Source organism: Dasypus novemcinctus, chromosome 2 (genome assembly GCF_030445035.2).
Source record: "Dasypus novemcinctus isolate mDasNov1 chromosome 2, mDasNov1.1.hap2, whole genome shotgun sequence".
Taxonomy (NCBI): Eukaryota; Metazoa; Chordata; class Mammalia; order Cingulata; family Dasypodidae; genus Dasypus; species Dasypus novemcinctus.
This window is the reverse complement of record NC_080674.1, coordinates 133,099,575-133,113,405: the sequence shown is the minus strand read 5'-3', so window position 1 is coordinate 133,113,405 and position 13,831 is coordinate 133,099,575. Positions and strand designations below refer to the sequence as shown.

The 13,831-nt window shown below is 41.4% G+C and overlaps 1 protein-coding gene across 2 annotated transcripts in view; it reads right to left on the bottom strand.

Moving 5' to 3' along the window:
* GRAMD2B (GRAM domain containing 2B) overlaps window positions 1-13,831 on the bottom strand; it is a 115,737-nt gene that overhangs the window by 64,633 nt on the left and 37,273 nt on the right. The window contains exon 1 of one of the 2 annotated variants that reach the window (XM_004448150.5): window positions 646-944. The exons of the other annotated variant lie outside the window; for it this stretch is intronic. Coding sequence (XP_004448207.2) covers window positions 646-728 — 83 coding nt within the window. The 5' untranslated portion in view covers window positions 729-944. Of the gene's footprint in view, window positions 1-645; window positions 945-13,831 lie in introns of those variants that run through there. 2 annotated transcript variants of the gene reach the window in all.

The window sequence follows — 13,831 nt, the reverse complement described above, 5'->3', positions numbered from 1 at the left end:
TGACACCCCCCCTCCGCATTCCTTCACCCACTCTTTCTCTAAAAAAAAAAAAAGTGTGTACAAGTTTGTTTAACTACATAACCAAAGGTAGTCAGTCTTTCAGAGGAAAGATAAGCATATTTCCTGTTTCCACTACATTTCCTCTCTCTTGCGGGGAAAGAGTGAAGAGGGTAGGGAAAAAAGATACCCACAACTTCTGAATCGAATGGCAAAACACACATCACCGAGGAGCCAATAACTAAGTAACACCTACGAGACAAATGAATCTCCACACACGTCATTAGGCAGTAGGACAACTGAAATAATCGGTAGCGCTCTGGTGCTCGATGTGGCTCAGAGTCGGAACTGTTTTCTCAGACCTCCCTTGCGAATTATAAAACACCAATCACGCTTTTGATTGCTGAAAATAATTTACATCCCAATCGGACTGTTAGTTACAATGCAGTCCTGAAAGGCTGCTGTGCCCTTTCTCTACTACGGAATTGGAGCAAAACAGAGAACAGGCGCCACGGACAAAGTTCAAGCCACAAGGTTATCAATGCAAAACTTCCAAAAGCCGATTCCATCTCTGATTCACCCGCGGCGGAGCAACTTCGGGAAGCGCGCTACACACCGCCTGAACGGCTTCCAGCTGCCAGTACTTACTGGGTTGAGCCAACTTTGCTCTCCCTCTTCCCGAGAACTTTTGCGGGCTTTGCGTCTTCAACATCCTGCTGTAGTTCAGTCATCAGGGCCGTGTCCGGGGGGCACTTTCAGACCTGGCGTGCGGCCAGTCTCCTTCCTTCTCCACGCACCGACCCTCCGCGCGCAGGCCGAGCGAGAGGCGCCTCGCCGCGCCCGCCCAGCACCCCGGCCGCTCTGCGCATCCAGGCCGGGGCCAGCTCTTCGCGCCGCCAAACTGGACACGTTCGAGCCGGTGCTATTGGTCGGACCCAGCGTGGAAGAGCCAAGAGGGAGGGAAGGGGAGGGTCCAAGCGAAGTGACAGCCTCTTTCCCCAACCCAGGAGGCGGAGGAAGAGAAAAAAGGAAACCTGTTTAACTAGTCTTTCTGGGAGAGGAGTCTAATTGGCCCAGCAGGTGAAAACATTTGCCTAACAAGGCACAATATATTTAGCATCCTGGCAAGTTGGGCTTTTTTTTTTTTTTTTTCCTATTCCGACTGTAACAGGGGGATTTACCCCTTGACACAGGAAATGGATACGACTGAGTGAGGTTCACAGTGTGTGGGCTGATCTATGCCCCAATCTAAATTATTCAAACAGGATGTTGCCTCATTGAGGACTGCCCTCCTCCTTGCTTAAACAATAGGCCTGCTCAATTTTTTATGTGGGAATAACAAAGGTAGTAATTGGTAGTTGCCAGATTAATCTTTCCTAGGGGAGAAGCAATCATCAAAACCATTAAAAAGGTGTTTTCTATGCATCCAACCAATAAAATGAATGCCTCTTCTTCCTACCTTTTGTTGAAGTTTTAACATGCTGATTGTGTAAGAGTTTAGCCATGAAGGCTAAATATACATTGGCTTTGATGCATAAGTGTGCATATGAAGCATTCATTCATTCACTCAACAACTTTTTTAGAGCTAGCATGTTCCAGGCATTGTTCTATACATTCGTTATGTCAAACAACATGTATATTAGTGACTTTCTAAATTGCTATAGAGTAGTGAGAATAAGAATAATTAATATAAAACCTCATTATTGGAATCCTAAATTTGAAAAAATTCGAAGTGGTAATAGTAGACCATGGCATGCCAGGAGAAAATGTACTAATTCTATACTTCCAGGCTGCAAATCCTTCATTTATCTTTTAAATTATATTTTAGAATTAAGAATAATTACAAATATATAACCATCATATGTATGTATGTATATTTGTAGGTGTTACATAAGTGTGTGTGTTTATAAATCTCCAATAATTTTAGAAATGCAAGTCCATTCCAAAGTTTACTCCTTCAGTCTCTCTTCACTAACTTATATCATTAAGCTGAAAAACATACAGTATCTTCTTGTAGTTTGTTCTGTCCTCCCAAATTGATTCTCAGGACACTTAAAAAACAAGTAAAAGAAAAAAGTTTACTCAAATGCCATGTGAGTTAGCCTGGGCAAGCATCTTTTAGAGCTGCCCCAGCATAGGCTTAATTAAAATAGCACTCAGACACCCTAAAACTGCTTCTTAAGAGTATGATACGAGAATGTACAACGGTGTGACTGCAGGTAAGAAAGAGTAGGAGAGTTTTTCAGGCAGGGTTGTGATGGGGTATAGCAGACAATACTTTGCTAGAGTGGGGAAGAATTAGAAAGGAACAATTAAACTACATTATTTTGTCTAGTGACATTTACTTAAGTATAAAAGAAATTGTCAAACAACTTCCTGATTTGGTTATGCTTGGGGTTATTACACAATTAAGTGGAATACAGTATTTAAAAGGCAAGAGCAGGTGGCGGACTTAGCCCAGTGGTTAGGGCGTCTGTCTACCACATGTGAGGTCCGCGGTTCAAATCCCGGGCCTCCTTGACCCGTGTGGAGCTGGCCCATGCGCAGTGCTGATGCGCTCAAGGAGTGCCCTGCCACGCAGGAGTGTCCCCGTGTAGGGGAGCCCCACGCGCAAGGAGTGCGCCCCGTAAGGAGAGTCGCCCAGCGCAAAACAAAGTGCAGCCTGCCCAGGAATGGCGCCGCACACACGGAGAGCTGACAAAACAAGATGACGCAACAAAAAGAAACACAGATTCCCGTGCCGCTGACAACAGAAGCGGACAGAGAAGATGCAGCAAATAGATACAGAGAACAGACAACCGGGGTGGGGGAGGAAGGGGAGAAATAAATAAATAAATAAATCTTTTAAAAAATGAAATAAAAGGCAAGAGCAGGCAAACTATGGGGGAAAGTGTTTTGTAGTGTGAAAATATATTCAATAACTGCATTGCTAAAATATATTTTAGGAGACTTTTTAATTTTACACCATTAAGAGATTCATTATTTTTCTTTTGCCAAGCCTCTGGGAACATAATTTCTTGCGTCTATATCAAAGAAGAGTTCTAGCCTATGCTTTTTCCAGTTATGGAAATACCTCTAATAGAAAATGCCTAAACCAGGGGTTCTTAACCAGGAGTCCACAAGCCCGTTGGGGGTCCATGGAAAGATTTCAGGGGATCCATGAGCTTGAATTGAAAAAAAAAATCAACTTATTATCTTTATTTTCTCTGACCTCTAACTGAAATCTAGCAAATCCTTCACTTATGAATGTAAACAATAAATAAATTACAGTAGTATTCATTTCACCTGACTGGCAAAGGGGTGTTTATGCCCTTAGCCCTTATCAAGAGGAAACCTGGAAACTCTAATGATTTAATTAGGCATGATATTTAATATAGCAACATCTTAAGTCCAAATATTTCCAGATCACTCATCAGACTGTTTTCAATTAAAGGCCAACATCCAAAGGAGAAAATGGGAAAAGATTGAGAGTGTTCATCAGAGGACCATACAGTGACACTGAAGAACTTAATTATAGGACTTGTTCAAAAAGTTGTAAGAATGAAAGTTGAGAAGCATTAAGAGAAGGGCAACTTTATTGAATGATTTATGTAAAAGAGGAAGGACAGTTTCCTAATGAATGCAGCCATGAAGCATGGGAATGGGAATCTATAGTAGGCTACAGAATCTTATACTCTGGAGGTCTTTGGAATAAGATTTGAAGTAAAATACAATGATTTTATATCTGCATTTCCCAAGCTAAGTATACTGCGGATTGGGAAACTGGAAAAACTCTATGGCTCTCCCTAGGGATGAGGAAAGAACAAAGTTCACCACCTGTGTTGATGGGAATAGATAAAATGAGAAGAGTTTACTCATCTAAGGGTCAAAAGGTTTTCGGGAAACACTTGTATAAATCTGCTTCTGAGATAAAGCAGAAGCAATGAAGGACTCCTTAAAATATTTAAGGGGAGCTAGTATAGCTCAGTGGTTGTGTACCTGCTTCTCATGTACGAGGTCCTAGGTTCAATTTCCAGTACCTCCTAAAAAATTTTAAAATAACTGGTGCTACGTAAACAATAAGTTAAAATCTAACCCAAAGTTTAAAGTTAATTACCTATTGTTTTTACGGTAGATGTTATATACCACAACATGTGAAGTCATCATCAGAGATCATCCAGTGCAGTGGTTTCACACGGGGTTCTGAGGGAACTGGGTGAGGAACTGTCATTTAAATGCAAATGATCCTTTGCTACTTCGTAAGAGACTCCCAATATGCCACCTCTCCTTTTGGTTAAAAATTTCCACTTGTATCTGTTTCATATGTTTATGTTCTGTGTAAATTTCCATTTGGGGAGGGTGTGAGGGGTGCCTGCCACACACTAAACAAACTTTAAAAATCAGTTCTACTCCATCATTTTTCAGGGAAGAGCCTGAGCTTCAGAGAGTTTAGTCACTTGACCAAAATTACAGCAATCCGACGAGGTTGATACCCAGCTTTCCTGACTTCCGGTGAGGTGGACTGTAGGTGAGCAAACAGCGCGAAACAAAGTATTTTAATGGCATAGACAGGGAGGTGGACTTGGGCCAGTGGTTGGGGTGTCTGTCTACCACATGGGAGGTCCGCGGTTCAAACCTCGGGCCTCCTTGACCCGTGTGGCACTGGCCCAGTGCTGATGCGCACAAGGAGTGCCCTGCCACGCAGGGGTGGCCCCACGTTGGGGAGCCCCACATGCAAAGAGTGTGCCCCATAAGGACAGCCGCCCAGCACGAAAGAAAGTGCAGCCTGGCCAGGAATGGTGCCACACACACAGAGAGCTGAGACAAGATGACCCAACAAAAAGAAACACAGATTCCCGTGCCGCTGACAACAACAGAAGCGGACAAAGAAGAAGACAACAGCAAATAGACACAGAGAACAGACAACCGGGGCAGGGGGGCTGTGGGGAGTATGTGGGGGGAATAAATAAATAAATCTTTAAAGAAAAAATAATGGCATAGACACATACTTTTAGGGGGGCAGGGAGAGGGAAAGCCCATGGAACCTCAGGCATGTCTAACGTTTATGGGAAAGAAATGTTTGCATCTAGAACTGCACTTTGGTAGCTATATTTTGCAGCCAGCGATTGCTAGGTAACAAACCACCTCAATATTTGTTGACTTAAAACACAAATTTATTACCTGTCGTGGTTCTGTGGGTTGACTGGGCTAAGCTGGTAGTTTTCACTTGGGGTTCCTCAACAGTTGCAGTCAGATGGTGGCCAGGTTTAAAGTTCTCTGAAGGCTAAACTGAGTTGAATGTTCAAGATGACTTTTTCACTTCCAAGTCTGGAGCTTTGGCTGGGAACAGCTGAAAGAGCTGGGGGCAAGTGGAGCCTTTCCCTCTCTCCACAGGGCCGTCTACATGGCTAGTTTAGGCTTCCTTCAGCATGACAGTCTTGAGAAAGTTGTACCCTTTACTAGATGGCTGGCTTCTTCCTGACCACAAGATATGACACCAAGATAGAATCTGCAAGGCTTCCTATGAGATAGCCTTGGAAGTTATACAGCTTCACTTCTGCTGCATACTGGTGATCAAAGGTGAGGACCCAGTCAGCCCAGATTCAAGGTGTGAGAACTCCACAAGGTATAAAAATCCACAAGGTGTAGTTCAACTGGAGATCATTTTTGGTGACTAGCTACCACACTGCAGATAACAGAGTAGGCCCTCTGACTATAGATACTTGGCCTCTGGGCGTATGAGTAAATGGATATTTCTAAATTTACTCTGTTCTAAATTCATGAGATATAGAACTGAACAAAACTTGCAAAACCCCTGCTGTTGTGGCTCTTACATTTCACTGGGGAGACCAAAAATTTAAAAGTAAGCACATAACATTGTTTCAATAGATAAGAGATAGGAAGAAAACAAAATAGAAAGGGACAGTAGAGAAGGGACATCTGTTTTATGCAGGACGATCAAGGAAGCCTCTTTGAGGAGGGAATGTCTCAGCTAAGATTTGAACAAGAAGGTAGAAGCCATGAAGGTAAGGGTGCAAAGCTTGCCAGTCAGGAGGAAGAACCTGTGTAAAGGTCCCGAGGCAGCACTGAGCTTGGCACATGTAGAAATGGCAAAAAGGCCACTGTATATAAGAAAGGTGTATAAGTATAAGGAAGGAGAAGGTTGATAGGAGATGGTCTCATGGAGATATATCTTCTCTATCAATTTGTCTATTATCTATCCTTTCCTAGCAGAATGGAATCTTCTATAAAACAAGGACCTTTTTCACCATGTTTACCTCTGTATCTATCTCTCTACAGTGCCTGGTTCATGTTAGTTGCTCAGTAAATATTTGTTGAATGAATGAATGAATTGCTGGGTGGTTGTTTCTAACTGTGGAACTCTAGCTGACCTGGGATGTTCTAATGTTGAAGAATACTGGCCTTTTTTTTTCACTTTGCAGGAAAAAATATAAATGAATGAAAAAGAAATATGACAACTTTTTCCTCCCACAACTGAAAAAGAAAACCTTTGGCTCATGCTACTTAACCCTTGTCTGCTAGCATTTAAGTGCCTAAAACAGATCAGAGAGATCCCAGGACTTCCAGATGGTCTAGCTCCTGAGCAAGTCTAACAGCCAGTGTTTATAATCCACTAGCAAAAATTTAGAATTGTGGAATCTCTCATATTTTCTTAGATAAAGATTCATACAGTTATTTCTTTTCCTTGTTTTGGGAACTATTGGTCACACCGTCCATATGAGGACTGTCCTCTCCCTTTCCCTAGATCCGCCTCCCTGAAATGTTTTGACAATGCAGTCTGTGCATTGCAATCAACACCTTGTTTTGAAGCAGTTACTATTTATTTTTTAATTTAATTTATTTCTCTCCCCTTCTCCACCCCCCCGCTCCGCCCCAGTTGTCTGTTCTCTGTGTCTATTTGCTGTGTCTACTTTGTCTGCTTCTGCTGTTGTCTGCAGCACAGGAATCTGTGTTTCTTTTTGTTGTGTCATCTTGTTGTGTCAGTTCTCTGTGTGTGTGGCGCCATTCCTGGGCAGGCTGCACTTTCTTTCCTGCTGGGCGGCTCTCCTTATAGGGCGCGCTCATTGCGCGTGGGGCTCCCCTACGTGAGGGACACCCCTACGTGGCATGGCATCCCTTGCGTGCATCAGCACTGCGCATGGGCCAGCTCCACACGCGTCAGGAGGCCCGGGGTTTGAACCGCGGACCTCCCATGTGGTAGACGGACGCCTTAATCACTGGGCCAAGTCCATTTCCCCAGTTACTATTTAAATATTGTTAAAATATTTTCTGCCTATTACATGTTTTTTTTTTTTCCTCTCTTCTTTTTAGGAGGTACCAGGGATTGAAACTGGACCTCATATATGTGAAGCAGGTGCTCAACGACACCTGCTCCTCTACATGTTTTTCTTATATCATCTATATTGCATACCTTTTATTGCTTTCTCTGACTTTTCTTTTTAAGCCTTTTTATATACCTTCATTTTATTTTTATTTTGTGACAATTCCTATTAGCATTTTGTTTTCTTTGTCTCCAATCTTTTCTCTTTGTAGTTGTATTCATCTTTAAAAATGTTATCTAACAAGTTAGCAAAGAAGGAACAAAGGATAAGGGAACAGAGAAGACTCCTCAGGCAAATAAAGTTTTTCTGTTTCTCTCAAGTAGCTACAGATTTACTTTAACTTTTTGTTTGAATCTTATAAATAGACCTTTCATTTGAGACAAATTGTGCATCTTTACCCTCTTCCGCCCTTCCTTCCCCTCCCCCCTTCTTTCCTATTTTCCTTCCTTCCAGCGAACACCTTTTTTTGATGACACATATGTGTTAGGCCATATTCTGGGTGGTGGAGATATAAAAATAAATAAGCACCATGCTTTCTATAAGAGAGTTTTCAGTCCAGTGGGAGAGAGAGATTGATAAACAGATATTTACAAAACTCAAACACGGAACCTTAGTCAAAAAGTATTGCATTCAAATTTCATAACCAAACACTTGGTACCAAGTAACATCATGGTGTCAAATGGTGGGAAGAAGGGTCTGGTCATTTGATGCTTTATATTGTTCTGTTTGGGCTCACACACGAGCCACCCTGCTTTTACTGCCAACACACACGTATCCACACAACTTGTGGAAAGGGCCCTAGGCTGGAAGTCAGGAGAACTGGGCAGTGGTCCAAGCACTGTGCTTTGTGCTGGAATGCGAATCTATTAATGGAACACAGAATTGCAAGTAATGGAACTGCTGGCCCAGAGGAAAGGACTCTAGACCTCCTGGTTAGAGCAATAACACTACCTTCTGCCTTTCATTAGACTATATGAGTGAGAAGAAAAAAAAAAGTTTACACAGAAATGTTGCATATGCCAAATTGGGAAATGGCATTTTAAATAATATTCTTGAGAGAGAAAGCAGTTATTTTAAATCTACTCACCTAGGAAGAAAAGTGCATTTTCTCCTTTCCTATAAGTCTCTGTATTTCTTTATATTCGTTTCTACTCTTAAAATCAAGCCAGATAAAATCAGAATGATTTCCTGTGTATTAAGATCACAGATTAATTAAAACCAGAATCTAATCTTTATTTTAGTTATAGTAAGTCAAAGAAACCAAATTAAAAATTCGTCTTTCTTCCATATCAAAAATATATAATGAGCTCTTTAATGAGATACATATCAGAGGGAGATTCAGACACTGGATATGTTTGATCCTGTAGAATCCCAAGGCCCCAGACTTTGGAAAGTACTGTATAAATTTTTAGTAGGCACTACAAAGAAGCAGAAGATGAAGACTGGTGGGAGTAGTCTTGGTTCCTGGCTTCTCTGTTGTACTCTCCAGGTGGTCCTTCAGTATTTGTTTTTCTGCCCTTGGATGTCCAAGGCCAGTTGACTGAGAGGTACAGTAAGGGACTGGTTAAGAGTCAGACTGACCTGAGAATCCTTAAATACATCTAACTACTTTCAGCAAGTGACTTTCTTTCTCTAAGCCTCAATTTCCTTATCTGTGGGGGAAAAAAATGGGATTAACAGTAGTATCTTTTATAGAGTCACTGGGGGAATTTAAAGAGATAGCGGGGACCTAGCATAGTGTTAAGCTTTCAATTCACATAATCCATTGATTATCAACATCACATTATTATTGACCAAAGAGTATTTTAGTAAACTGAGGCTGGTATCCTCCCATTAGTTCAGAATTTATTGACAACCTACAGTGTGGGGAGTATTGTGTCATATGCTAGAGGGAGTTACTAAAGATGTACAAAATGTTACCTCTGTCCACCTTTAAGTCCTCAACCCTGTTCGGGCTGATATCCTTATGTCAGAAGTTAAGGCTGTATCCTTAAATCATGTTTAACTTGCCAGATCTCAGCCATTATCTCATGTCCTCACGGTTTTCTCCCCCTTTTCTCAGATGTCTTTGTTATTATAAAAGCTTCAGCTCACCTAGAAAAGGAGCTGTTGTAATTAACGGTTAATCAATATGAACTTTTATGGAGTGGAGGCTAGGGTGACCATATATATTAGTTTGCTTTGGGATGTCCTTATTCAGTCCTGCTGATGTGGCATAATTATTATAGCATACCCCTTCATTCTCAAAAAGTACTCCTTTTTGGACACTTTATTGATAGCCAATCTATAATTGATCACACTGAAATATCACATTAGAGACAATAAGGCCCTGCTCTGATCAAGATGGCAGAGTAAATGCTTCAGTGCTCTGTTCTACCACAGAAGCTTTGAACACCCAGAAACTGGCAGAATCATCTTTCTAAAAGCTCCAAAAACAAGTAAAGGACTGCAGAAAAAGGGTGAGTGCCAAATCAAAGAGAGACAACTTAAAAGAGAGGGTTTCCTGAAGCCATGGTTGGTGCTTTCCCACCCCTCACTGCCTTGACGTGGAGGCAGTCAATGCTCCCAGTGCAGATCCCTGGTCCCAAGTCCCGAGGGAGCAGAGTGACCCTAGTGCACAGCTGGGAACATGTATGTCTGGCCCAATCTGTCTGGTGGTGGCCTAAGGGACTTGCTGTCCCAGAACTTGCCCTGTATATAGACAGCAGCTCACTGAGTTCTCCTGCAGAACCTTGTGGGAGAGCAGTCAAGTTGTGCTGCCTGAGGCAAGGGACTGCTGGCTGTAGGACAGAGTGCAGTGCCCTGACCATGAGAAAGCTGTCTCCTAGGGAAGAGGGGACTTTATTTGTAAATGGGGGAATTGCTAGGGCCACATATGTATGCCCCAAACAAGAGGCACGCACAGAAAGGATCAGGGTGGTTCTTACACTTTGGTTTGGAGCTAGTCTCCAAACTTACTGTATGTATAAATTGTTTTTTGTTTGCTGCAAGCTATGGGGCATGTGGCTTATCTCTCCCTGGACCTCAGTACTTTGAGCTTCTCAGGGGGCTTCTATTTTCCTGCAGTTCTCTCTCTCATCATGGCAGGATTAATATAACATGGCGATTCCCCTTTTTCTTTGTGCCTATTTGTGTGTCATCATTTTCATCAGATCCAGCAAGAGGGCGGGGCCTCAATTTGAGTGCCCCCTCACTGACGTATTTCAGTTAAAATGGTCTCACACCCACAGGAATGGATTAGTTCCATTTTGGGGATTCATAAAAGAATTCCAAACTGCCACAATGTACTTCTACCACATTTTAACTTCATACTCAACTATGACGAATATCCAGGTTTTACTTCTCTCTCCAATACCACAAATAATATTGCAATAAGCAACCTTACGTGCATATCCTTATAAACCCCTATTAAAATTTCTTTGGGATATAGATCCCAAAATAAAAATGCTGGATCATAAGATATGCATATGTTTGTCTAATATAATTTGCTCTCCAGAATAACTGTATCAGTCTACATCGTATGTACAAATGTTGAGGGTGAATACACCATGTCATTATGCAAAGACTGGAAAAAGTATTTTTTTTTCTTCCTCCTCCTCCTCCTTTTTTGTTAGCTCCTGGAATTCAACGAAAGCTCTGTCCTAACACTAGGTGGATACAAGCTTCAAGAACAGACTCCTCATCTAAATTCCAGCATTAACACACTAAGTTTTGACAAAAGATCACAAAACAGGCAAAGAAGAAGTTTGCATTAGAAACAATCAATGAGGAGGTTCAGAACTGGGATATTCCAGACAAAGTCTTTTAAATAATGGTCCTAAATATACTTAAAGAGCTAAAGAAAAACATGGACAAAGAATTAAAGGAAATCAGGAAAACAAAAGATGAACACAAAAGAATATTAACAGAGAGGTGGAAATTATGAAAAGTAATCCAACATATCTAAAGACCACGGTAACAAAAATTTTAAATTCCTTAGAGGGGTTCAACAGCAGATTGGAGCTGGGAGAAGAATCAGTGAACTTGAAGATAAGACAATTGAAATCATCCAATCTGAGGAGCAGAAAAAGCAAAGAATGAAGAAAAGTAGATAGAGTCTAAGGCATGTGAGTGAACATACCAATATATACATTGTGGGAGTCCCAGAAAGAGAAGAGAGAAAGGGCATAGAGACTATTCAAAGAAATACTGACTGAATACATCCAAAATTTAATGGAAGACATGAATATATATTGATCTAAGATGCTCAGCAAACTCCAAACAGGATAAATCCAAATAGACACACACTAGCCATGTAATAATCACACTGTCGAATGTCAAAGAGAAATCTGAAAGCTGCACAAGAGAAGCAACATGTCACATGCAAGGGAACCTCAGTAAAACTAAAGGCTGATTTCTCAATGGAAACTGTGGAGGCAAGATAGCAGTGGGTGGGAAGACGTATTTAAAATGCCGAAAGCAAAAAATTGTCCATTTTTCTGGCAAAACTGTCTTTGAAAAATGAGTATTGCATCAGGATCACAGGCCGAGAGTGTGAATCAGGGTGGTATTCTGCCAACGCCTCCTAGCTCAACCCCTGGACTCATTAGCTTCATGTTTGTTATGATTGGGGCTAATGCTTATGAAGCCAGGATTTCTGAGTTGGCTGAAAGAACTGTCACACTTGGATCGAAAACTTCTTTTCACTTGGGGTGGGATGGGAGGAAAGCATCCCATCCTGGCCTGCTGCACTGGAGCTGGCAGAGGCCCATGGATGAGTGGAAAGAGGGTGAGGTACCATTGAAAGCACTGGAGGAAAGGGTGGATGGAGTCCAGAACCTGCTTCTTCTAGGAGGCCCACCTAAGGCTTTTGGTTTTCCCTATGATGGGTTCAGAAATAGCAAAATGGTGAACCTTAGGTAAACAGGATCGGTAAGTATGCTTTGTTAGAATTTGAAGGCCTAAAGGTGAACCAAAACTTTCCAATTTGCTGCAGGCCCCATAGTTCCTGTTATCTCACTTCTAAGTTTCACACATTTGTGTCACCGGCTGGGATTGGAGGGAAGCCTGAGTGTGCACTGGGGTTATAAGTGCTACCTCCATATTTTAATAGTCAGTGCAGAAGCAGCAGCAGAGCTATCTAAACTATGCTAAATAGATTTGGTCTACTGAAGACAGTGACTGCGAAATTGTATAATAATGTAAAGTATTATTGTTCTATATGATATTAAACTCTTCTGTTTACTTGGATAAGCAGTATATCCAGAAATTTCCATCACATGCTCCTTCTTATCCTGGAAACTGAGTACCAGGCTGTCTCCTGACACTTTTGACTTTTCATTTGCTGATGTTATGATTTTTCTTTTTCTTTTTCAAACTTCTAGCATCCTATGTTAGTTCACTGCTTAATTGGTCAATAGATTTTTAAAATTTGTTTTAGCAATTAAAAAAAGTTTTTAAAAACGAAATGAAATGAGCTTTTGTGAATGCCAGTTTATTTTCCATGAGGACATGCTTGTGAATTCTGTGTTGCCTGGAGCCAGGCTGAAGGTTCAGTGAGGCTAATGCGCTGTGTCAAGTTGGCCAATCACCAAGGGATCTTTCAGCTACAAACAGTCCGGTGATTCGAAACCATCCTACCACCTCAGTCTGAGACTATGGTTGTTAAATTCATTTTAAGACAAAGTGATCATATCTTGAAATATGTTGATTAGGAAAGTGATTTTAAAAATGAACTTCGTTGATTATAATTAATGGACAAGAGTAGATTGTACTCAACAAGCTTTGTGCACTAAAGAATTAATTCTGAGACTAAATGTTAACCTTATTTTTAATTCCTTTTTAGTATGTTTCTTAAGTAAATAACAGCCTTATATTTCTTTCCTAATTACAAAACACTGTTATTCTAGTTTTTCTGAAGGAAAGGTATCTTTTAACCATAAGACATGCATAATTCTAAAGATAAAAACCTGCAACCTAAGGCAGAAGGATGATTCTAAACAGTTCACTTTAGGAAAATGGGTTTGAGGCTTCTTCATTAATGCATTTTTTTTTTTTGTTTTTATTTTTTTATTTTTTATTGACTTTGTAATAATATTACATTAAAAATATATATGTGAGGTCCCATTCAACCCCATCCCCCCACCCCCCCTCTCCCCCCCCCAACAACACTCGTTCCCATCATCATGACACATCCATTGGATTTGGTAAGTACATCTTGGGCACCTCTGCACCTCATATACATTGGTTCACATCATAGCCCATACTCTCCTCCATTCCATCCAGTGGGCCCTGTGAGGATTTACAATGTCCGGTGATTGCCTCTGAAGTACCATCCAGGGCAGCTCCATGTCCCAAAGACGCCTCCACCTCTCATCTCTTCCTGCCTTTCCCCATACCCTTCGTCCACTATGTCTACTTTTCCCATTCCAATGCCACCTCTTCTATGTGGACATTGGATTGGTTGTGTCCATTGCACCTCTATGTCAAGAGGAGGGTCAGATTCCACCTGGATGCTGGATGCAATCCTCCCA